The sequence below is a fragment of the Panthera leo genome, chromosome B1 (genome assembly GCF_018350215.1).
Source record: "Panthera leo isolate Ple1 chromosome B1, P.leo_Ple1_pat1.1, whole genome shotgun sequence".
NCBI lineage: Eukaryota > Metazoa > Chordata > Mammalia > Carnivora > Felidae > Panthera > Panthera leo.
In genome coordinates, this window is record NC_056682.1 from 98,838,484 (window position 1) to 98,865,272 (window position 26,789).

Sequence of the window (26,789 nt, forward strand, 5' to 3'; positions counted from 1 at the left end):
GCACTGTGTTTCCCTCCTATCTGATCAAACCCTGGCATCCTTCTATGTGACCAAATCTGATGAGAGTCTTTAGAATACACCATAGAGTAGGGTGAACAAGAACCTAAGTGCCCATTGTACCATTCCTGATGTTCTGCTTCTCCCCACTAATACTCTACTCAGCTCTTGCATCCTTCCTAACTTCAAAACATCATGCTCACTTTTTATGTTCATTTTTGCTTGGTTTTATTTATCCATAGATTTATTTATTTATTTATTTATTTATTTTTGATCTAGACCTCCGAATCCCTCATCCCAACTCTGTACAATACATCTAGCCCCACTTAAAAATAAACACAAACAACAACAACAAAAAAAAAACCTACACATCAAGAAAATAGGATTGATTTGGAACAGAAATAGAGTCCATAATCTTACATTATTACAGAACTCTAAATATGGAGATACACAAAATGCCATAAAAGAAGGGAGGTTGGCAGAACACTAAATATACCATCAGCACAGTTAGACATAAGTATGCTTCCTTCTGTTTTTCTATCTAATATTCTCTCCACCTAATGTCTTTTTTATCTGAACAGACTCTATCTATTCTACATATTCTCCTCTCTCTTCACATTGCTATTGCTACTCACTCTTGACACTCCCCCCAAACCATTGGAAATCTCATTTCCCCAACTCTCTTTTCTATGTTCAAAATGATCATCTTGATTCCTTTGTTTGTGTGTGTGAGAGAGAGAAGAAAGATGGATTGATGCAGAGAATGAAGAACAAAAGAAAGAAAGGAAGAAATAAAGAAAGGAAGGAAGGAAGGAAGGAACTGTCAGAAAGAAACTGTCAGAAAGTGAGCCAAAAGAAAGAAGGAAAAAAACCAGGGGCCTTACTCACCGATAAACTAAATGAAAAGTAACAGTTCCTTCTGACTAGCTTCCTAGCCTGTGCAAGTAGATCGTATTCCTGTCATCTGAATAATTTGCCTGCTTACTTACAATAGCCATTCTCTTTCCGTCTATTTTGTTCTCTTTATTCACTGTTTTTTTAATCTACTTACTTTACCTGCCAGGCCCCTTAATCTCTGAAAAGCTGCTTTTCAAAATATTCATAGAAAAGAAATGTGCATTTTGGTCTGCATTAGTCATTATTTTTATTCATTAGCATTTACTTTTCCTTCAGGAAAAAAATCTCTTTCTAAGTGCTTGCTACCAACGTAAGAATATCTGGAGAAGTTGAATGCTGCCGTCCTGTTGGAAATCCAAGATTTTATGGTGACAAAAATGGATCCTGACATTCAGCTTCTTCCTTAAGGAAAAAAAAAAATATTCTCTCTCTGATTTCTTCAACCACATTGTATTTTGTATCTCTTGGCTTAAAGAGATAATGTACAGAAATATTTCATATGTCATTTAAATGGCACGAGGACTTGGAAGCAGCTTAACAGATAATGCACAGACCTCAATGTCAAAGCCTCTCAACGCATACAAAAAGTGTTTCTTGTAGACTGTGAAGCTTTACTTCTTTCTGTACTTCCACTTTCTTTGGCTCTGATACACTTTCCAATACAAATTATAAACACCAAATAAAATCATAATATAATGACATAGATGCTTTGTTTTGCAGTACCTTTATTAATTTTGAACTGGGCTCCTTGGTTGAATATGGAGGTAAACTTATAACGGGAAGATGTTCTTTTGTACTAGATTAGAGCGGAGTTGTTCAACTTCGGCACTATTGACATTTTGGACTAGATTCCTTCTTTGTTTTGGGGTGCTGCGTTGTGCAATGTAGGATATTTAGTGACATATCTGATCTCTACTTACTAGATGCTGGTAGCACCCCCTCCCCATTGTGACAATAAAAAATGCCTCCAGACATTGTCAAATGTCTCCTGGGGGGAAGAGAGGGTAAAATCATCCACAGTTGGGAATGACTGGACTGTGAGGACTAAGATTTTTAAAAATATTTTTTGTACTACTTCCTAAAGATATGTGCGTGCAGCATAACAACCAGAGTTGACTTGGATGGAGAGAAATTTTAAGAATAAAAAGGCTGAAGTTCAGAGGTGAATGTCTGTTTTATTTTTAAATATTATATGTGAATTAAACGGAGTAATTCTCTATGCATATTGCTTTTTTTCTTCATGAACTAAGCTTTTAGTAATTTTCAAAATATTAATTTATAGGTGAAGATAATACAGGATGTCTGAGTTTATTTTCTTCAGAATTTACCAAAATTCATGTAAAAATTATGAGTGGAATTATAGTATCAAAATGATACTAATCAAAATCAGTCAAAAGAAACTGATGATTTAAAAGGTGAAGTCTCATTTGTGGGAAAGAAAGCAGACTAATATAATAGTCTTAGAATTAAGAAGCTAAAAGCTGAAGGAAAATGCATATCCTGGGAAATTATTCACTGGGTTAGCATCTCATTTATAGTTTAAAATATTATGTAAAAGCCTAATGATAAATCAATACATTGTTCTCATAAAACAGAATGTTTAAAAACAATGTTTTTAGAAATTATTTGGGGAAGTCAGGGGGAATTTAACTTACAATAATTCTAAAGATACTTAATTTCACAGGGTTTACCTAGATAGTTAATTGACTGTATGCTCCAGAATAAAGCCAGATAACTTAAAAATGTTTTTTTCTTACTCTTGTCCCACCAATTAATGTAAACATATCAGTGTTTGGAATAATTTTTGGAGCTTTTTTTTTTTTTTTCACTTCAAAAGCACATTATCTTTTTGTTTTACTTTGTTTAAAAGTAGAGAAAGAAAAGCAATATAAATTTTTATTTGACAAAATAGATTGCAACAAATTCTTTCTATGCTGGCCTACCTAGCAGTGGTCTTTACTCTAAACCAAGACAAAAGTGTTTAGAAAGCAAACCATTCAGATCTTTGTTACTCTGGCCAATGCCTGGGGAATAGTTAAGATAGATGATATTGGAATAGTGCCCAGTATTAGTCGGAACTCTAATGGGTTGTAAAGAAAAGGACAGAAATTATGGGCGAAGTGATTTAAATCATGACACAGCAGGCGGTCTAATCAAATGAAGTCACCATTAGCTTTTATCTTACCTTCACAGTAGTGTAATTGCTGCTTTCTTGGATATGGATTAAAATGCCATTCTCGCTTCTTGTTCTGAATTTTATTTCCAGACTGTTCACACCAAAAGGCTCCAACATGGCACCTCGTATGCTCTGTCTTAACAAATATTCCCGCTTCTCATTCTGACTCATGTGGTAATCCAAGCGCCCTTTGCCTTCTAATGATAACGCGGTGTCAGGAGTAATAGCTGAAAGGCAACGAAAAAAGGGAAAAATGAATGCATCCATTTGGCTTCTGAAGAAGTTTTTATAAGTGACAAAAATTATAAAAAAGGACAATAAAATATCAGGTTTTTGGAATCCATATTCCCCAATCCTCCTCTTGGGAAAAGAAAAATTCCATTTGTGAATTACTGTATAAGGTAATTTCAAATGCTTAAATCAAAATCAGAATCAATCATTTGGGTAATATTCAATAAAATATTTGGTACAGCAGGGGTGCCTGAGTGGCTCAGTTGGTTAAGGGTCCGACTTTGGCTCAGGTCATGATCTCATAGTTCGTGAGTATGAGCCCCGCGACTGGCTCTGGGCAGACAGCTCAGAGCCTAGAGCCCACTTCAGATTCTGTGTCTCCCTTTGTCTGCCCCTCTGCTGCTTTCACTCTGTCTCTCTCATTGTCTCAAAAATAAATAAACATTAAAAAAATTTAAAAAAATATTTGGTATAGCATATAAGTCATGAATACTTATAGAGATACCACCTGTTAAAAACATGGATTTGCAAATGTGTTTATAATAAGTGTTACTTTATTTCCAAAATTTATAAATGTGTTCAGAGTTGAGTGATTTGTAATCCTAAATCTCTAGCATGTTAGAAATTTGGACGAAGAAGTGAACAAATATTTAATTCGTATTAATTTTATTATTAGCAATCATCATATAATCATGTTGAATTTAATTTATCATTATGTGTAACTGTAATGTATATTATAATTTACCATAATTTGGTAAAATGTTCACACTACTGAACTTTAGAAGTTTGTTATCATAACAGTTAATATAGCTAAAGAAAAGACATAAAGCAAATGAGCTCAAAAGGGTTTCAGCATTGAATAGTATACTTTATATAGCTAAAGGTTATAGTATGTGAATTATATCTCAATTAAAAAAAAAAGAACCTCAGACATCTCTCAAGCCGATGACTCATTTCATGTTCCAGGCATAACTGGATTCCCACTTATAAATACTCATTACTTAATGAAAAAACTATCTGACAACATACTTTTTTGTTGTTTTGATGTTATCCTAACTAATTCAATATGATTATATCTTCTGCTAGTAAGATCTTTTTGACTACAGTATATCCTTAATGTGATCATGAATTTATATTCATTCTTATAATATAATTAGGACTCCTTGGGAAGTGGTCAAATAATTGCAATGATTTGAGTATTAACCATATACTTGAAAACAAGGCAAATTTTCTAGAAGAAACTCCATTAGGGTTAGTTAGTGGGATGTACAGCTTGAAATTAGAGAATGCCATGTTCTAATGATGGCTTGAGTGCCTCTAACGTCTTATTAAAAAACAGTAGTAGGGTTTAAAAAACAAATAATTATACAAAGATTTAAAAAGTAAGACTCAAAACCGATTCTAATAATTGTAAATTAAAATGCAAGTATCACCCTTAATTGTAATAGATTATACTGCCATTGTATGATGGTTTGAACTCAGTGTTTAGTCATTTATTATTTACATTTTTCTACCACATACAAAATATTTACTGGAGAAATATTCCTTAAAGGCAGATAATATTAGACCCAAACCTGAATATAGTCCTTGGCCTTGTATTTGTATAGCAATCTTATAAATTAGCTTTCCTAAATTCATAAATTCATAAAATGGAAATTAACAACTTAGTAAATAATTCTGAAAGAATATCACTCTTCCTCAGGTTAAAAAAAATAAATGTAAAATGTCACTATAGTTTCTAATTGTTACCCATTTATTATTTTCAACATTTAGAATGAAAAAATTTCTTTGAATATAATTACATATTTAAGTGCATATATTTATACTTTTCATGATTACTATAATTTCCAGTGGAAGAGAAAACAGCTTGCATACATTTTTCACAGTATTTCCCAGTTAGTCCTTCTTTGCAATGACACTGCTGCCATGACCAGTAATCCGTACATGTGCCACCATGTTGGCAGGGGCTGTGAGTACAAGCACCTTCTAGTCTGGGACATCTAAAATGAAATAATAATAAAGACTCATAAGGCACAAAATAAAGTGTGGGAGATTTGTTAAAACTAGATATAAGCTTTTATTAACTTGCTTAGTTTCATGCACTCACTTCTTGGAAACTCAAGTTACAACTATATTTGGGGCATCTAGTCAAACTAGGAGCTGTAACACAGGGCCTGCCTCATTCAAAAAGGAGAAAATTAAACCAAATAACATCTTACATAATACAGAAAAAGAGGTGATAATTTCTTTTTTAAATTAATTCTTATTTGAGTAGGACATCTTTGGTTAATGTAATCTAAGGCCCCCATATTTATTTGCTTATACATTTCCTCCAGACAACTCATCAACTGATGTCTATTAAATGTCTACCATATGCCAATTACAAGCATACTATTCTAAGCATGGGGGTAAAGTGTTGAAAAATCCACATGTCGTGGAGTATTTATTTTTCCTTGTGTAGGAGGCAGTCAAAAAAAACAAAACAAAACAAAAATTAGGTAAATATGTAATATGTTAGAACAAAGAAAGTTCTTTGGAAAATTAAGATAGACAAAGGGTATCGAGAGTTTTTTTTTTAGGATGGAGGGTAGATTCATCAGCGAAGGAAGGACATATTTTTGTAAAGACCTAAACAAATTGAGAGAATGAAGAATATTTGGCAGAAGATCACTCCAGACAGAGGAAACAGCAAGTAAGAAAGTTAAATTGTACCTAATATGTTTGAGGAACACCGAGGGGCCCAGTATGGTTGGAGCAGAGTGAACAAGAAAAAGAAGCATATGTAAATACAGTGAGAAAATGGAGAAAGAGGCTAGATCATGAAGGCCTTGTAAGTCAGGGTTAGGACGAACATCTGTTTTTAAATGTCATTCTGGTTGTTGGTAGACTGGATGTGAAGTATGTCAGAAAGAGAAGAACCAAAGGTAAGTCTAAAAGTTTTGGCTGAACAATTTTGGCTAATCGACTTATCATTATTTAAGACAGAGAGAACTGTGGAGGAAATAGATTTAGAAGGAATTGGGAAAGAAGGCCACGAATTCAGTTTTAAACTTAAGTGTGAGATATTTGTTAGAAAGACACATAGGATATTGGGTAGTCCGTTGGATAGAAGGGTCTAAAGTGCAGAAGAAAGGCCAAGTTGAAGATAACCATTTAAGAGTCACCAGTTTTAAAGTTAGTACTTAAAACCAAGGGCTATAAAACATGATTTAAAGAATGAATATATATACAAAAGAGAAGGGGTCAACCAGATGAGAAAAAGAATCAGAGTAGAAAACCAGGATTGTACCATATGCTGATAGAGGTATTTTTAGGGAGAGGAAGTAATGAACATTGGAATTCAAAGAGGATGAGAACTGACCATTGATTTTAGCAACACAAAGGTTATTGATCACTTTGACAAAGAACAATTTTTCAAAAAGAGAGAGGATGGTAATTAGAGAGTAAAATGGGATTAATAAAGTTTTTACAAAAATAAAATGGGAGAAATAGCAGCATGGATTTAAATGAGGAAAGACATGCCAAGGAGACAGCTGGACTATTGTTTTTAGAACATTGCAGGGGACTGAGCCTTTTACATAAAAAGGGGTTGGTCTTTATGGGAATAAGAGCAGTTCGTTCATAGTAATAGGATGCAATGTAGACCATGGGATGCACACGTGCATGGGCAAATGTGGAGGAATAAGCTTTTGGAAGTTTTCTTTTGATTGCTTCCATTTTCGAGCAAGGTAGGAAGCAAATTCATTAGCTGGGAAAGATGGTACAGGAGTGATATTTGGGGTCTGTGAAAAGGGGAGGCTGGAAAGTAATTGAGAAAAGTGAGCAAATGATTAAACTGGGGAATAGAATATGTTGCCACGCAAAATCATGGCCACATTAGAGATTAGTAATCACGAATTTGAAGACAATGAACTCCTCCAGAGCAAGAATCTGCCTTGTTCATTTATTTGTAACTAACCTCAGTCCAAGTGCCTAGTTCAAGACTTAGCTTTGCTACTCACCAGCTTGTTGACTTTGAGAAAGTTTTTAAAACACTGAGTAGCTCAGAAATTAATATTATCTATCTCATAAAATGGTTGTAAAAGTTAAAATAGACTAAAAATATTAAGAATAGTATTAACCACAGGGCTTTTAATATATTAATAAAATTAGAAACAAGTAAAGTGTATAATAATAGTTAAAATAGGGCACATTCATATGATGGAACAGCAGGCAGTCATGAACCTCACAATGAGGTTAAGAGTGTTTGTCTCTGGGTGGTGCATAGGATACTTTATATTTTTCTGAATTTTCCAATTTTCATTATGAATAAGATTAATTTTTAAAATAAAGTGTGTTATTTTCACAATTCCAAAATCATTGCAGGGAACCTTAACCAATAAGCACATAGGAAAATAAAATGTTTTACAATTAATCAAATTATTGCTTGTTAAAGGTGTACTAAGGTATATTTTGAAATATATGTTTGTATGTAAAGCTATTTAATATCAAATGTTTTTTTGTATACATTATTACTAACATTTATACATCATTATGTGGCAGATACTTTTCTATGTGATTCATCTACTTGTCATTATAATCTTCACAACTGTTTTGAAGCGTATATAGGCGTAAAAGCATACGTATATTTTTCTTACACTCCAGAAAATAAGAGTTAATTTTCTAAGTAAATATCACATTTTATGCCAAACAGTAAATATTTAAATTTAATAAGTTAATTAATTCAAATAATTTCTGTGTTAACTGTAAAAGTTAGCTGGTGGTAATTAAATTAAATAAGTAAATAAATGAAATGAACATTTAAAATTCAAAACAATGTAAAACATTTGATACTTTTAGAACTGTGGTCACAATAATTTCAGCTTTGGATGCTCAATTATCATGCATTTTGTTCATTTTTATTTAAAATAATAAGAAATAAAATTGTCATACTGATCTAGGATGCCTTGTGCTGCCAGAGCTTGGCTGGGTTCCAGAGGCCTTCCATTGACTGCAAACTCCATTATGCACCCAACAAAATCATGGCTTTCCACGTGTCCTCTCCTCTGAAGGATCGGATCTAGGGATCTGATACCTCCAACTGTGACTCGATTTGGCTGAACGTCAAGAGTCCTACATGAGAAAGCAAAGATAAGTATATTAGCTCCAACATGATAGATTTCAGTAGAATGTTTAGCTTTAAAAAGAGTGAATATAACTTTCTGGCATGTGTTATAGCGTGGTAAATTTGAATGGAAAATATTACCTATTGATGCATATTCCCTTACAGATTTCTACAGGATTATTAGGTTTTCAAGGCATGAAAAATAATAAAACTTATGGAAGTGACATTTTCAGTTAGCCAAATGGATGTATAAAACAATGCTGAATTAGCAAGAAGCAGCATAACATCAGAGACAAGATAAAGTGCAGCAGAAATAGTGATTATATTAATGTTAGATTAATTAGTGTTAGATAATATTAATGTTAGATTATACATTTTTCTTCCCCACAAGATGATAATAATGCCAATATGTTAATTAATGTCCTAGATGATATGTCAATATTTATTTTTCTCTGTTGTTATTTCTGTTAACATCACTTAGGTTTTAGATGGCATAATTCTGTGTCTCTTCCTGAGGTGCCATTGAAAAGTATCTGTGGATAATTGTGGTATACAACTTCCAAAGGAGGTAAAGACTGGGATCTTTAGTCTAGCCTTGCAGGACCCAGGTCATAGGCAACAATTTCATGATCTACTCAAAGAACACAGGCCATGTTAGTCTTTCCTTCCTCTATTTGTCCTCATCTCTCCCATCTCGTGTCACACCATTTTTACATATTTTTTATACTCATTATTAACTTTTTATTTACAGAGTAAAAATTCCTTTGGAGAGCATAAAATATTGTAAACTCTCATAACACTTAGCATAATAAAATTATTTTTAAATGTAGAATTTCCTTTTTAAGGTCAAGTAATAATAAGATCAAACGAATAATTTTACTTACCAGTCATCTGAAACTGCCACATTACTGACAGTGCAATACCCTGGTTCTTGGTTCTCAGAACAAGAGTCCACAGTTAAGGAAGCTGCCTATAAAGTAGGAGAAGGAAACATTCATCCTGGGTTCTGCTGTCCCTATTGTCCTTTTCGGCCAACACTGCCCAGTACTTGTTTCTACGTGGACATGATTTTGAAGTTGTGATAACATTTTGGCTTAGTATGTTATGACATAATACACCTATAATATCAAATTTTGGGCACATATTTCTTTTACATGTCTAAAACTGTGACATTATTACATATAAGAAGTGGGAAGTACTTTGAAAAATCTTCACCAGGCCTCTTGTGTATAAGTGAAAAACCGATAGGGCACCTGGGTGGCTCAGTGAATTGACAGTCCAGCGCTTGATTCTGGTCAGGTCACGATCTCACAGTTTGTGAGTTTGAGCCCCGTATCGGACTCCATGCTGACGGTGCAGACCTGCTTGGGATTCTCTCTCATCTAGTTGATATTTTCAACTAGAGAATATCACATAGATATTTATGAATGACTCAACTAGGAAAAAAAACACTTTAGATAGTGGCATTATATTTTGATAAATCTTAACATAATTTTCTGATTTTCTAAAAGCTTCATGATACAGAACGTCTGAGGGGAAGTTTTATTTGAATAACACCCTATGCAATTTAATCGTCAGAGTTAAATGTGCTTTCTTGTACTGTTGAATTTTTCTACCAGTACTGCTGTAAATTGACATGTTTGTATCCTGTCTATTCAGTGATTCAAAGCTGAGAAGTTAATGATTTTGCCAGTTTCTAACAAAATCCCTTTGAACTGTAGAAAATGACAGATTCAAAATCCAGTAGGGATTCTTCTTTTGGGGCCTTCTTTTGGGTCTTTTCTAAAATAGGAAGATACTTTTTTCCTCTGACTGAAGTACTAATGACAAAGGTATTTTTTTCCACATTTGGTATTATTTAAAACTTGATAGCCACATACTACAAATGAAGTGAAAGAATTTTTTTTCTATCACTTTTGGCATACACATAGTACCTCTTTTTTTTTTTTTTTTTTTTTTTTTTTTTTTGCTTTCCCTCTTGCTCCCAAGTCCTAAATTTAGATAGAATTAAATGGTCATAAAATTTAAAGGGGCCTTGGAAGTCATCAGATAAAATCACCTATTCTACATAAATGGCTGTTGACAATATCTTAGCAATATAGTTATCTCCCACCTGCTATGCCCCATTAGGATGCTGTCATTATTAGGAAATCATTGTGGCTAATGTAAGCCCCAATATACAATATCGATACCAGACTCCATATGCTTGTTCTAATTCTGTCTGTTTCAATAATGCCAGAGTAAATGGATAATCAGGAATATTGGACTTTTCTAAATTTGTATTCTCCTAAAGGTCTTCCTCTGAGAATACTAGTTTGGTATTAGGCTGGTTTAAAAAAGCTCAGGCAGGAAGGTGCATACTAACTTATTACTAACCTAAAAAATTATTATTGCCAAGATTTGCTTGTTATACCCCTATTAGAATTCACTGAAGTCAGTATGATTTTTTAGGCACTACTCATAATTAAAATTTATTGAGATTAAAACATTTTTTCTAACCTCAAAAGGATGTATGGAGCCATGTTTTTGAAAACTCAGGATGACTAACATTCAACAAGCACCTATTTAATATCAAATATTTAAAAATATATAAAATATATAAATTTTTATAAAGAAAACTATATGTAAAATATACAACAATATATAAAATTTTAGATATAATTTATATTAATCCTTGCAATAATACCAAAATGTGGAGATATTATTACCATTTATAGACCACTTTGATTTTCTGCCCAACCCCTTTTCAAAACACAACCCATCTTGAATTATTATCAAATACAGTCTCCAAATGAGTATTTTTCAAGTAGATTTTTTTTAAATTATTTTTAGAATATCAATGTTTTAAATTACTGTTACTAGGGGCACCTGGGTGGCTCAGTCGGTTAAGCTTCGGACTTCGGCTCAGGACATGATCTGGTGGTTTGTGGGTTCAAGGCCCAGGCTGGACTCCTCACTGACAACTCAGAGCCTGGAGCCTGCTTCAGATTCTCTGCTTCAGATTCTGTGTCTCCCTCTCTCTCTGCCCCTCCCCCCTTATGCTCTCTCTCAAAAATAAATAAATAAACATTAAAAAAAATAAGTTACTGTTACTAAATTTTATTCTCGTTTTGGTCTCATTTTCGGAATATCGGGGATAATTTTTTAAGTAAACATTTTATAAATTAATATATGTTAGAATAAAGTTATAGTTACAGAATGCTAATACAAAGTTCATAAGAAAATGGAAGACAATATATAAAGTAATATAATATATAATTTAAATGATTCATAAATTTTCACTAATACTTTTGTTGTTTCCTCACTTATATTTTAATAAATTACAACTACTAGCCTTGTAAGACCCTGAATGTAACACAATGGATATGGAGATATCAGTGGATGAGTATCTGAACATCTAACCTTGATGATGTTGATAAAATCATCTGGTCATCTTTATATCCATCATCATTCCTTTTTTTTTTTTTTGTCCTTTGTGTTTCTGTATTTAAAAAATTGTTTAAAATCTTCTTTTCTAAGTTATATTAGAGTGGAGGAGAGAAAAGCCATTGTATCTGATGCCATTAAACACACACACACACACACACACACACACACAAAACAAACAAAACAAAACCCTCAAAAATCCCACATGGATTTAAAGTACTGCTAAAAACAAATGGGGAATTTGATACTTTGATAAAATTGTTTGTTATTTATGTTTGTCAGAAAAAAAATCAATATAATAAGATTCCTCCTGTCTTATGCCTTTATGAAATTTGTAATTAGGAAGGGCACAAAAGTTTTTCCTTTAAAACTGTGGATCACAGAAAAAATAGCAGAAATAGTTTCTATGTTCTTTCTATAAATTGCTTATATGTAGTCCAACAATATAAAGTGGTCCCAAAATTTAGTGCCCAAAAATTTCTATTGTCAGACAAATATATGATTCATTTGATCAGTTTCAAAACTATATAACTCACTGTATTTTTTATATTTTTCTGGATTGTCACAGAGCTGAGACATAAAACTATAATCATTTAGATCACATTTCTTCATTTAAAAAATGATTTCAGAGCATTTATTTTGTTCTTCTGGCTAATTTTTATTTCAAATATTTATTTATTTTTGAGAGAGAGTGCCTAAGCAGGGAAGGGGCAGAGAGAGAGAGGGAATACAGGATCCAAAGTGGGCTCCCCACTGACAGCAGAGGGGCTCCAACTTATGAACTACGAGATCATGACCTGAGATGAAGTTGGATGCTTAATCTACTGAGTCACCCAGGTGCCCCAAATGTTTATTTTAATACATGACTTCAACCTTTAACTCTATTTCTATGTAGGGTAGAATGTAAATTTTAAAGAGTAGTTATCATTTTAGAAGTTTGATGATAAAATCCAAAAATATTTTAAAATAGTTTTTGTTAGCATTTACTTTTTCAAAAACCCTTGATAGTTGTTGAAAATGGGGGTGGGGGAACCATGAAGAGATAGTTGGTAAGTAAGTAAATATGTGTGTGTGTGTGTGTGTGTGTGTCTTTCCATTCTAGATGTATTGCTCTGTATCAAATGGTTTCAAACACTTACAGGTAAAATACATCATGCATTTTCCTTTTTAAAGAAAAAAATACTTGTTTAATGAACACAAGTACTAAATAAATACATACCGTCTTACTGTAACATGAGACCCATATAATTAAGTGGAATATAATATGGAAATCTTGAATATTACTGAGTTTAAAATTCTAAAAATACTTTAGCTAGTCAGCAAACAGAACTTCATTTTATTGCAGTCTCATGTGATAGACCTCCCAGATGACAGCGTATTGAGGAGCTAAGTGCAGTAAGGACTACTCACGACTGTTTTGGAATATGTGTTAGCATCATCTTTTATCAGTAATTTATTTACAGAAAAGTTTTTTTCATTTGTTTTTAAATTGTTTCTTCAGTTAGGACAAGGATACTTACAAAAGTGGCCATTTTAAGTACAGTTCTGACATGGCCTTAAACATATATAGGAAATGTATAAAATGGAATATTTATGCACTAGGATGTTTTATTTACTTTGCTTCCTTTCATTATTTTTGAGACAAGTTGTTTTTTGTGACAGGCATAGCTGTCATGAGCAAAAGAAAGATTATTACCTACTTGTGGCTATAGTTCATACCAAAACTGGTTAAATTTGAACCTTAATTCATGCTTTAACTTGAAGGCCTGATTGACTGGATGTACAACAATAAAACAAGTTTTAACGTAAAATGAAATGTCTTACCATTCCTGCTCTCCGGGCAATCACAGTGTGAAAATGTCCATCTGACACTTTCTTCATAGTGGTGAGTTTATATGTACCACTGCCTAAATTATAAGAGAATCTTAATCTTTCTTCAGCAATTTCAAGGGCCAAAAACTCAGCCCGGTCCCCTGTCTGGTTGTCATAGTTGTAAAGCAGTAAAGCATGACTTTTAATAGTTGCAAATTTGACATAAATATAGTTGTTATTGGGGTCCAAGCTGGGAAATTCCATGTATGACAGCTCCTCAAATCCATAACTGTTCAACTCACAGTGCTTTCCAAAGACACCTGGAGATGAAAAAATTGACAAATTGACACATCAAATTCCAGTGAAGTTTTAGTAAATGATTTTGGTTAAAATATTTTTATGTTGCAATAATTATTCAGGTTTTACCAGCCTTATTTTGTATTATTCTCCAAAGAATATTGTCTAAATTAAATTGAAATAGAACAAATCAATGATCTTTAAGGCATATGAGAGATGATGAACTACTGTACTTGCTTCTCTTTGGCCAACTAAAAACCATACCTAAGTAGGTCCCATTTCTAAAAATTAGAATTAGTGGAATGGAGTATGTCTGACGTTATTTCTTCCCTGGAAAACTTTCAAAATTAGTTTGTCACCATTTTAAAAGTTCTAATATGCTGTAATTTTCAACTGAGATACTTCCCTTACAATACTTAATTCTTAAAAACAATTTTAATTCAATTGATGGTAAATTTTGTTTTGACCTTCAAAAAGAATTCATCACTACACTCATGATATTTTCGAGAGCCACTAGATTAGGGAACCACTGCTTTTAGGAAAGGAAATAACTGTCTTAAGTTTTTTATCTCTGTCTTGCTTTATACCTTCTTTGGGTATGATTTACAACAGACTACTTTAAAATAGCTTTCTGCTTTTTTTTTTTTTTTTTTTTGAAATCCAGTATCCCCACTTGTTTGTGCTGGTTCTTTTTCAAACTTGAAAAATGAGTTTTATTGATGTTACAGTGCTACGCCAAAATTCTTTTCCCACAAATATTAGTAGACTGTAGCAAATGATTGGAAAATTAACCCATGCCAATACATCATGATTCTTATTAACTGGCAAAGGTTCCATTCCTTAATTTTGGCTGTATATCTCTTGTAAATGCGTTAAATTTAGTCAGGGAATTGTTAAGCTAGAAGAAACTAATGCCATCATTTTACAGAATATTTAAAACTTGCCTGAGGTCACAAAACCATGGGAGACAGAGCCAGAATTTGAGGCCAGATCTACTGATTGTCTAGTTGTTTTGACTACATCACATTTTATATCCAAATGTTCTTTAAATTAAAATGGCCTAGAAGTTGCTGTAAAAGCTTGTGTTGTTTATCTTTTCCTTCTCTGTCAAGGCTGAGATAATAATCATAAATATGTAGGAAATATGCATATGAGTTATTTCTAAACATTAGCTGCAGTAAGGAAAAAGCAAACATATAATAGAAGTTATATCTATTGTCAATATTTCATACATTTATTTATATATCATAAATATATGATATATATCATATATTATTATATAATTAATAATGTGTATATATATATAACATATATACACAAATTTTTAAATTTTATTTATATTAAATGTTCATTTACTATATTACATATATCTTGCTTATATATACAGGAAGAGTAATGAAAGTTAAAAGAACAAGCAAAGATGGAGCATAGAAATGAAATAGACTATTGAGTAAAAAATTGTACTGTGTGTTCTCTTAGGCCCCTTCTAATTAAAAATATGAACACGTGCTTAAAAATTGATTTATGCAAAATGAATATACATACTGGACAGATGTCCTACATTTTTATTCAAATAGGCACTAGATACAAATTGATTCATGAAAATATTTGTTTATGGAATATTTTTCTTAGAGAAAGGTACATTCTTGTTTTTAAAATAAAATAAAATTTAATGAAGATTTTAACACAGCCCTCCAAATGAAATGCTGTGAAATAAATCTACATAAAGATCAGGTGAAATTATTAAAATTACTCTAATAAGGAATATTTTGTGTGTGGATAGTTATACATATATATACATACATAGGAAGTTATAGTTATACAGGCTTCCTTTATAAAATCGTAAGCACTTTATGCTTTTCTAAAACAAAATCCAAAAAAATAAAAATCTGAAAAAATTTTAAAAATCCAAACAACAAATCTTTCACTGATGAGAAAGTAAACAGTGCAAAATTTTTTCCCAATTTCAAAATTACAGTTAGGATGTTGTTTTATAGGATGCATGTGTAACTACCTCCAGCTATTTGTTTGAGGCATTCCATCTGTCATTTGTATTTGTATGGTTCACCCACATTCAATTTGAAAAGGAAAATACTTTATCCTTTAATTCTCTCTGGTCTCCAGTCATGTATTCTCGTTTTAAGGTTTTCTGTTTTCTTTTCTTTTATAAATCTTCTTTTGCCAACTGACAATGTCAAAGTTTACATAATGTTTGTTTGTTTGTTTGTTTGCCACTGGAAGAAACAGTGGGAGAAATCTGCTGCCAGCTGTATGTGATCTGCCTCTAATTTACATTGTTGTGCTAGTCCACTTTCCCTGGGGAACTCAGGTAGGGTGAAGGCAAGGTCCATTTGGACCCCAAACACTTTTGCCCAATAGGCAATGATTGTTGTATCAGCTACCCTGCAGCAACGACTTGTTTCTATTTGGTATCAATTATCTTAAGTCTTCATATTTGCAACTGAAATGCAATGCAATCTCTAAAAATGTAAAAACCTTTCTTCAGTCACTTGAAAATTCATTTTTTCCACTTTGCATTCCAATCCCCTTATCTTTCATTCCAAATACAAGTTAAACCATGAAACCTGCTTGTGGTTATCTATAGAAAGCAGCACCCTTTAGGATTATAAGAGATTACTGAAAGAAGTTTTTAGAAGATCTAAAGTTGTGGTTATTTTGACCTTAATCTACTTTTCACTGCTTCAGAAGCATTGTTGGTGAGAATCTCAAAAAAAATTTTTAAAAAGCAGGGATCCTGTAAGTGTCACTGAACTGAAAATAATATTGTGTTCTAGTTACTATATCATCTTGGGGTAGTTTTGTTTCATTTTTATTTTTTTGACTTTAGAGAAAGTCCTCAATTTCTGGACCTCAGAACCACTGCTAAATGCATGGCTCACAATTAGATACTTATATTCTGTTTTCCTTTATCATTCTACTGATGTTGTGCTTTGCGAAGATAAAACTAGATAGAGTCATGGAGTCATTTGAAAATGAATTAACACTACATTTTACTTTTACTAGAAATCTCAGATTCTGTTTTAAATTCTATTCTCCAATATATGTTGAGATTCACTTTTCAGAGTCCATACAGCACAATGATATGCTCAAAAGACTACAAAATATCTTTCTCTTCTCTTGTTTATGGAGAGAGATTAGGGTCTTTAATTACTGTAGGACATCTGGGGATGAATACTATATTGTGGGGTAAGGTATCCCTTAAATTAATGGAATAATCACAAAGCGCTGAAACAACCCAGGTTAAAATAAAAGCTTGCTCCAAAGCTGTTTTCATAGTCCTTGGTGGTCTCAGTGCTGGATAACCTTTGAGTGAGATCTGAAAGAAATCTTTTAGTTCATTCCAGTATGTCAATAGATACTAATGTGTTAAAAAAAAATTGTAACAACTTTCTTTTTCAAAAAAGACATTATTAGTCTGAATTTTGATTAGTTATTTGGTAGTATCTACAAAAAGCCTGTCATGAAAATTGCATGTCTAGTTATTAAATCCTTCTATTAGAAGTGAATGAATTAATGTAAAAAAAAGCAAAACAAACAAAAACCAATTCGATTAATTATCCTTAAAGATTTTAAGTAGGGAGTGACGTCATAGAGTGCTTTAAAAGATTTTTTCTTTGATATGTTCCAGGCTAAAAAGAAGTCATCCATAAATATTGAAGGGAAATGTCCTGAGGAGACAACATCAAATTCAATTATCTTGCATCAATTACTTTTCTAGTAATAATCAAAGCAATATATTCAAGGGCATTCCATAATTAACTTTTTAAAAATGTATTAAGCCTTTGTACCTTCATTTTGCTAAAACCTCCTGTGTAAAGCAACTAATATTTTCTTAATCACTCATGGCCACAATAAAATAAAATTGCTAAACTGTATGCCAAAATAGATTGATATTTTATATCAATAAGTAAGCTGAACTCACCAAATGGACAATGGCAATAGTATGACTCCACACCACTTTGGCAGGAACCTCCATTAAAACAGGGGTTACATTCACAGTAATTGACTGAAGATTCACACAGTTTCCCTGAAAAGTATCAAATTCATTTTTAAAAATCTTATCCAAACATATTGATACCATTACTGCATCACCATATGTAAAACTCTGTTCTGAGAGATCATATCTTGGAGAAAAGAAATATAAGAACATTTTACTTGCCATGAGAAAATTGGAATACCTCAGAGTTCAAAATCCTATTTACTTGTCTCAGTGTAAAGATGTGCATTAAAATAGTTGGGAAATAATTTATATAATCATCTTGGAAGGAACTACTGTTTTCAGGAAAATCACAAATGTGAACATATTTAAATGTTTTCACTGAACTTATTTTCTCTTGTCAGTGTTGCTTCTTTTTTCAATTTTATAATGAGATTTGAAAGTTCTATAGTATAATTCTCACTGTAGAGATTTCCTTGACTCAGATTTTTGTAAAGGTAAGAATCAATTTTGTTTAGCTTATTTGTCAAACTAAAATATTTCCCCTCTCCGAAATATCCCTTCACTTAAAAATTTCTGTTGTAAAAAAGAATAAGAAATCCAGAAACACTCATATATTTCAAATACTTAAGATTTACTCTTGACTACAAGTTATGGATACCTTGTCTTTTTTCTAAAACATTCACACACAACCAGCACATCATTCAGTATCCAAGAACTCCTCATAGATCTTAAATCCATTAATATTAACTATTACTGGCCATCTTCTAAGATGGGGATATGGCAGTCAAAAAAAAAAAAAAAGCAGATAAGTGTCAGAACATGGCATTTCCATTTTAATGGGGGAGATTAATCCAAACAATAGGAAACTTTTACATTTCACAGATGAAAAAGAAGAGGCTCTTGAAGTCTAATATTTTGCCTAAGAAATTGCAAAACTATGGCACAAGACCAATGTAGGTCTGCTCCCATATCTAGGTTTTGCAAAGCTGTGGGTGAATACTTAGCCACTTGGTAGGCCAAATTTAGAGTTTATGGTCAGTCCTATCTGTTTTTGGTTGTTCCAATGTCACTTTTCTATAATCTTAAAATACTGTAATGACTTATTTGTTAGAATAGCTTCTAGTTTTCCAATTCCCAGAAACAATAAGATGGTATAGAGTTCTTTGTTAATTTCCACTTATTGATATGAGGGTTTAGTTACTTAATTAAATAGAGTTTTTTTCCAGAAAGTTATTTTCTACTTCTTAGTATAAGAACTAGAAATGTTTCTATGAGCATAGATAATCCATTTTATCATGATTACTATGCTTAAAACATAGTCAAAATTTTGTTTAATTTAGTTCTGTTTTTGTGGCTTGATTATGTAGCCACAATTGTTCCAGTTAAAATTATAAGCATGAGTCAGAATGCATGACATTGCTAACTAAACATGTTTCTCTACATCATAGGGTCATAAACAACATTTTTTCTTTATAAATGAAATTGGGAACCTCCTTAAAAGGTAAAACAATAACAATTTTAGAATACCTTTCCATTCTAAAGGGAAATAATGAAAATAAACAAGTTACCAATCTAGAGGCACAGAAATTGGGTTTTAAGCATTATAACAATTAGTTACATTTGAGAAACAGGCAGAAGAACTTTATTATAAGCCTGTACAATATCATAAGAGAGATGCTATGTCATAGAACTCTTTCCTGTGGCGTTTTCCAATTGGATTTCTGACAGATCATTCTAGAGAAGTGAATTTTTTTCTTTAATAAAATATTAGTATTGCCCAATAAATAAGGCCTATGGGCTGTACTTTTAATTATTTATTTGCTATCAGGAATGTCATATCCACTACTTGTATTTTTCTCCACTATAAGAACATACATAATTTTCACATGTGCTATGGGACTAAATAAGGTTTCATTTTCTTTTTTTTTTCTTTTGAAAATTTCTTTTAGAATTATGTTAAAAGTAGCATGTATTGAGTACAGTTGTTCTTGAACAATACAGGGTTTTTAAGGAAGCCAACCCCCCTCAGTTGAAAATCCACATATAACTTTTGACTCCCCCAAGAGTTAATTACTAACAGCCTGCTGTCGATCAGAAGCTTTGCCAATAACATAGTCAATTAACACGTTTTATATATGTATTAATATACTGTATTTTTATAGTAAAGTAACCTTGAGAAAATAAAATGTTATTAAGAAAATGAAAAGGAAGGAGAAAATACGTTTATAATACTGTACTATATTTATCAAAATATATATATACATATATATATATATATATATATGTAAATATATACATATACATGGACCCTGCACAGTTCAAAAGTGTATTGTTTAAGGGTCATGTGTACATAGATTAACATACTGGACAAATGCAGTCAGTAGAACACTTATATTGTGAAAACAAGTTAGTGGGTTCCAAAATTACAGCTTTACTTTTTGATGACTGGAAACGGGGAGCAAAGAGTAACCAATTTAGGGAGCATGGGCATGAACAATACTCACATATTTGGACTTAAATTTCCTCCAAGAAAAATATCTGTGTATAAAAGCCCAAGTCATTGATACTATAAATCTCAAATACAACCTCTTTAGAATCCTGTTGGGAATGACTACCTTTTAAACTTGTGGTGTAAACAACAACAACAAAAGAAAATTAGGTGTTTTTTTTTTTTTTTTGTAATTTATATAAATTAGCTATCTTATTTACCTCTCACAAAATTAGAATTTAATATAGACATCTGAATTTAATTTAAATAGACACTATAGGCTATTTCAGTCCAAAATTAAGAATGGAAAAAAAAAACCCAAATTAGGTAGACTTACTCATGTATTAAAACATATAGCAACTATGGAAATTGCAGAAGAAACTACAAACTAAGAAAATATTAGTTTGAGAATGAATTTCTTTTAAAAGTTAAAATAAATTCTCAATGGAATCTGATTCTTTGAATATACAACAATTTAAATAGACAGTTGTAAGAGAAAAATTCAGTCTTTCATTTTACGTTTTAATTGAAACCAGAGCTTTATTTTCTTACTTTTCCCTAGTAGATAAATATTTTTAAAAATGTGAAAAGTGACTTTGGTAGGGGTTAAATAAATGGATTTATTGTTGAGTTTGAGAAAAATAGTCTTAAATGTTGGTATTACAGTATGTAAATTATTTACCATTCAAAAATTTAGTTTGAGTACTCCATTTAATGAGGTTTTTTTAATAATTAGTGAATTTCAAAGAAGTTACCATACTAGATTCAAAGACATAATTTAAAAAACTCAATGTTGAAATTTAAATTATTATTAAAAAGACTTGTGTAATGAAGGAAAGATGTCATAATTTTACGTAGAATCAAAAGAAAGCCTTCAGTTGCAAATTTCTTAGGTTTGGAAAGTTCATGCTCTATTATCCAGTTAGAAGTCAGCAGCAAGTTCTGCAAACATCTATCTACTTAAATACTCGTGTTAATGGCATAATGTTTATTAGAGAACGCAGCAGTTTGAATTACTCTAACATAGAAAATAATCTGATGTGTTGGAGAATCCATATAAAGCTAAATCTTGGGTCATTAACTTAATTAAAGCTGCAAGTCTATTAACAATATTTGCCATAGCCTTGAGGCTTTGAAGTATACTGATAGGGCTTGCACAAAGAAAAGGATCTCAAACTCAAGGATCTGGAACTCAAAAGGCCTTGTTCTATTAAGATATGTTAGTTGTGACAGCAGTTGTTTACAAGCTTAAACTGGTCTAAGTCCTTTGACATCCATCGATTAATTGTGCTGATATAAATTATTTATCATAGATAGAAGGATGTATGCTTCAAGAAGTATAAGCTCTTAGCACCTGGAGAATAGGAATGCTGAAGATAATGCATAATTGGAGGCCAGTGTATCTACAGACTTTCCAAGATTATAGTTTAAACTTACAAAATAGATTTAGCATGTATCTTCACGTTTGGAGCAGAAGTTATGATGAATTCATAAACTGACCGTTCTGTGATCACCTATGGTCTTTTCAACAAGGACGCGTATTCAAGTTTCATTCATTCCAATGGAACATTTCAGTGTTGATTATGTGGAGTGGAACACTTATTCTCATCTGCTAATTTGTCCAGCTATGAGAATATGATTTCTGATATCTGACAGTCCATGTAGGCTTCACTTTAATATCTTAGACTGTACGTAATATATTATATCACAACGAATATTATTTTTGCACCTCTTGTATTTGTACATAGGTAGAAAGGAGACTATGTGAAACTATTAAAGTCCATTTTATATCTAAATTGATTATACTATTAATAAATATAATTCTACAGGAATGCAAGCTGGTGCAGCCACTCTGGAAAACAGTATGGAGGTTCGTCAAAAAACTAAAAATAGAACTACCCTACGACCCAGCAATTGCACTACTAGGCATTTATCCAAGGGATACAGGGGTGCTGTTTCAAAGGGACACATGCACCCCTGTGTTTATAACAGCACTATCAACAATAGCCAAAGTATAGAAAGAGCCCAAATGTCCATCAATGGATGAATGGATGAAGAAGAGGTGGTATATATATACAATGGAGCATTACTCGGCAATCAAAAAGAATGAAAGCTTGCCATTTGCAACTACGTGGATGGAACTGGAGGGTATTATGCTAAGTGAAATTAGTCAGTCAGAGAAAGACAAAAGTCATATGACTTCACTGATATGAAGAGACAAAACAAAAACACTGATATTTAAGAGACAAAACAGATGAACATAAGGGAAGGGAAACAAAAATAATATGAAAACAGGGAGGGGGACAAAACAGAAGAGACTCATAAATATGGAGAACAAACTGAGGGTTGCTGGAGGGGATGTGGGAGGGGGAATGGGCTAAATGGGTAAGGGGCACTAAGGAATCTACTCCTGAAATCATTGTTGCACTATATGCTAACTAATTTAGATGTAAATTTAAAAAATAAATAAAGTAAATTAAAAATTAAAAAAATAAATAAATCTAATTCTATGATATATGTTATTTATTCTGAATATTTATGCTTATAAGCTTTTTTACTATTTTTGCAGAAAGTAGCTTTTATTCACACTATTAAATGTTTCCCATTATTGTGAAAAAAACTATGAAGATAGCTCATTTAAATATCCTAATCAAATAGTATTTTGTTTTATTACATCAAAAGAAAGTAAAAATATCATGTTTAAGAGCTGCTAGAAAGAAAGGCAAAGGGGAAAATATTTTATTTTTGTATTTTAAAACATGTGCAAATACAATTTCAATGAGGCTACAGATGATGATGTGTAATCACATTCATAATATCCATGACAAGTTTACAAATACATGTTTGTTTTCTGCAGAAATAAGAAGCATTTAAGCTTCTGGAAACCTCTTATTAATGCTTTTGTAAGTTGCAAATCATATTTTAAAGTAAAGTAATCAAAACAAGAAATGAGCCACTCTTCCATATCTCCCAGAAATTTTCATTTCCTATCTATTGGCTACATTTTGTTTATGTTCTATGGTTTTCTTGTCACATGATCATTGACAACATCCATGTATTACTGTTGTGATTTTGAAAGAATGACTCAGTTACAACTCCCATCTTCATGAAAGCAAATGTTTGCCAAGTTTTTCAGTAAAATTACTATGCACAACCTGTTTATAACTTTATATATGTCTGGAAAAAAATTCCTATTTATACTGTCAAATGTCATAAAAGTGATGAATGGACATATCTCATCCTCTGAAATATCAGGACTTACTTGAGAGCATAGGAAAACTTCTCCATATGGTAATACACCCTGGCACGACTCCAAATACCACACCTAAAATGCATCCAGATGTGTGAAAGTGGATGGGAAAGGTTAAAGGGGCTATGAACTAATTCTGTTAAGACACCCAGATTTGGGAATAAGCTCCATCTACCTGCTGCATTTTATAACACCATCCATTCCTATGTGAATGACTTAATGCAACATTGTGCTACAAACAATGGAAGCCTAGAGCAGGAAGACAAATGATAAGTGGTTACTGACTCTAATTGTGCTTTCTAATCAGTCTTCTATTAAATGTGAGCAATTTTCTTTTGTATAGGAAAAGAAATACTGGATTTGTAGTTGTTAATTTCCTCTGGAGGAGGAACTGAGGCATGTTATGAACTTCTGAGGTATGAATATATGAAAGATATTCTCTTTTGATTTACTGAGGTATATATCAACAATGATGTAATTTCTGGTATTGTTAAACCTTGCGAAAATCTAGAAATTAATTTTTCACATGTCCTATACTATACTAAATTGATTCATTCTTTCGAATAACCTGTATTATAGTGAATCAAAGTTCCACTTAGTGCTATAAAAATTAAATTACAGAACAGTTTTTTAATAATGAAACATGAAGTGATTGTTACTGAATGTGAAGTCTCACTATTTTTTTTTCAATTTCCTTTTGGTCATTTTTCTAGTAATTAGGAAAAAAAGATCAGAAAGACAAGTTATACAAACAAATTCATTCCCTCTAAATCACTCATTCATTTAAAAAAATCCTTATTTCGTATGTATTATGTGATGCTATGATAACCAACTGGAAATTAAAATTTAAAATATATATATGGTATATACATATATATCAGTACTATACTGGTGGCAATGTGGTAATCACTATATCCCTTCATATCTTTTTATTGTGTTTGTTCCATAATTTTCATTTTTATACTTATACCTCTAGAGGACGTTCACACAAAATCCTTGTTCAGCTAACACTTAATCACCCCCTGTAGGATTCTTAGGATAAAGTCTCTTGGTTTGTGTCAGTGCATAAGCCACTCACTCTTTCAATCTTCAGCACAGTTTCTAACTTCATATGAAATATGCAGTGGTTGTGTGTGTATGTGTGTGTGTGTGTGAGAGAGAGAGAGAGAGAGAGAGAGAGATGGGGAAATATCTGAGGATTATTTTAAACATAAAGTTTAAGAAAATCTCACAGTTTCAATTTGTAATGCCACAGACTTTAAAAACCGTTAAAGGGGGGGGGTGCCTGGGTGGCTCAGTTGGTTAAGCATCCTACTTTGGCTCAGGTCATGATCTCACCGTTCGCGAGTTCAAGCCCCACGTCAGGCTCTGTGCAGACAGCTGGGGGCCTGGAGCCTGCTTCAGATTTTGTGTCTCCCTATCTCTCTGCTCCTCCCCTGCTCACACTCTGTCTCTCTCTCAAAAATAAATAAATATTAAAAAAAGTTAAAACCATTAAAGAAATACAGATTAAATTACAAAAACAGTAAACAGAGTAAAAAATATGGGTGATTGGAAATAGTTCTCATGATCTGATATTGAATGTACACAGGCTTTGAAGAAAGCTTTACTAAAGCATTAGTACTTAATTAATATTAACAAAACTAAAGCTGACTGCAATAAATATTTTTAAAAATTCATTCTATGAGGTACACATATGCTTAAGTATCAATCTTGTCTTATGGCTGACTAGCTCTTTAAGATGTTTTGATGCATTTACTCCATCTTCCTTAAGTCAGGTTAGCTGGTAAAGACTACCTGGAAGGAATAACTGAAAATGATCTTTCAGGCATTACCTTTACAAAGAATTAAACAGATACAGACATTTGAACAATACATTCTTCATTTAGTGTATGGAATAACAATTTGTGACTATGTTTCCTATAAAACAAAACAAAACTAAAACTATCAGACTTGAATGATCTGCTAGTTTTACTGGATGGACTGTGCATGTAGAATTTAAAACAATGAATTACATGAATTCAAAAAATAAAAGATCCATATTAATCATTCGACTTTGTTTTTTTACATCATTCTTGATCAGTTGGATTATCTCCAAGTATGCAAATGAAGACTAAAATGAGCTACGAAGAAGGACAGTATGTAAAATTACATAGTAATTGCAAACTATTTTTGTAACTTCAAATAACTTTCCTTACAGACAGAGGTTATGATCTAATCTTTGGAAGCTTTGGCTCTAGAGTCACCTGAGTGTAGGCTAAGTTTTCTACAACATAAAATAGAAGTAATAATCTTTCTATGCCAGATATTATCTCTTGACACTCAGCATCATTCCTATCCTTCTGAAGTACAGGGCCTGGGAGTCACAAAACTCTCTTTTCTAGACTCCTGTCCAGCAGGGCTCAGGTTTAGATTCTGCCAGGGGGTGAGTTGAATGATATCTGAAGAGTGAAAGCAAAGCAGGGGATGTTTTGGGACTCTCTGCAGACTGCAGGTAGACACGATGATCAGTTGTGGTTTCCTGCAGTACCTGCAACGTTCTTATTGCTGAAGTTAGTGGTGAATTTTCCTGACCTTCATTCTTAGGCAGTTTAACGATATTGTAAGCCATTTCCAAGTACTAAGTACCTTCCTACCTAGAAGTCTGGAAGTAATTTCAGTTCTTGACCAATCTCATTCCAATACACTATCTCATATGCTTTTTGTGAGGATCCAGTAGAAAAACGTACAAAAAGTTCTCAAAAGATATCATGGACTTGCCATAATACTCTATAGCAAATACAAACAAATGTGTGATGAAGAATCACATATAGAAATCACATATAAGAAAAAAATATAAAAATTGTATACATATAAAAAAGTATGTGATGAAGAATCACATACATAAAAAAAATAGAAAGGAGTCAAGTTTATAGTCAAGACTCATTTAGACCATCTTCTGTGCCATGCAAGAGGCAAGTTATTTAATCTCTTTTAACCTATCTGAGACCCAATATCCCAATATTTTTTGCCCTTAAAATAAGAATAATAATAGTGATAATACAGTTTCATTGAATTTTGAGAACTAAATGAATAAGTGAATAATAATGTCTATGATGCAAAGACTTTAAGAAGTGCTTTTTTTTTTTTAAGTTTATTTATCTATATTGA

At 32.1% G+C, this 26,789-nt stretch overlaps 1 protein-coding gene across 1 annotated transcript in view; it reads right to left on the bottom strand.

The window, feature by feature from the left end:
- FAT4 (FAT atypical cadherin 4) overlaps nt 1–26,789 on the bottom strand; it is a 179,767-nt gene that overhangs the window by 7,320 nt on the left and 145,658 nt on the right. Inside the window, exons 10-15 of the mRNA XM_042935547.1 lie at nt 17,884–17,988; nt 13,656–13,963; nt 9,290–9,375; nt 8,234–8,413; nt 5,177–5,301; nt 3,080–3,297 (exon numbers count right to left, since the gene is read on the bottom strand). Of these exons, the coding sequence (XP_042791481.1) occupies nt 3,080–3,297; nt 5,177–5,301; nt 8,234–8,413; nt 9,290–9,375; nt 13,656–13,963; nt 17,884–17,988 (1,022 nt within the window). The remainder of the gene's footprint in view (nt 1–3,079; nt 3,298–5,176; nt 5,302–8,233; nt 8,414–9,289; nt 9,376–13,655; nt 13,964–17,883; nt 17,989–26,789) is intronic.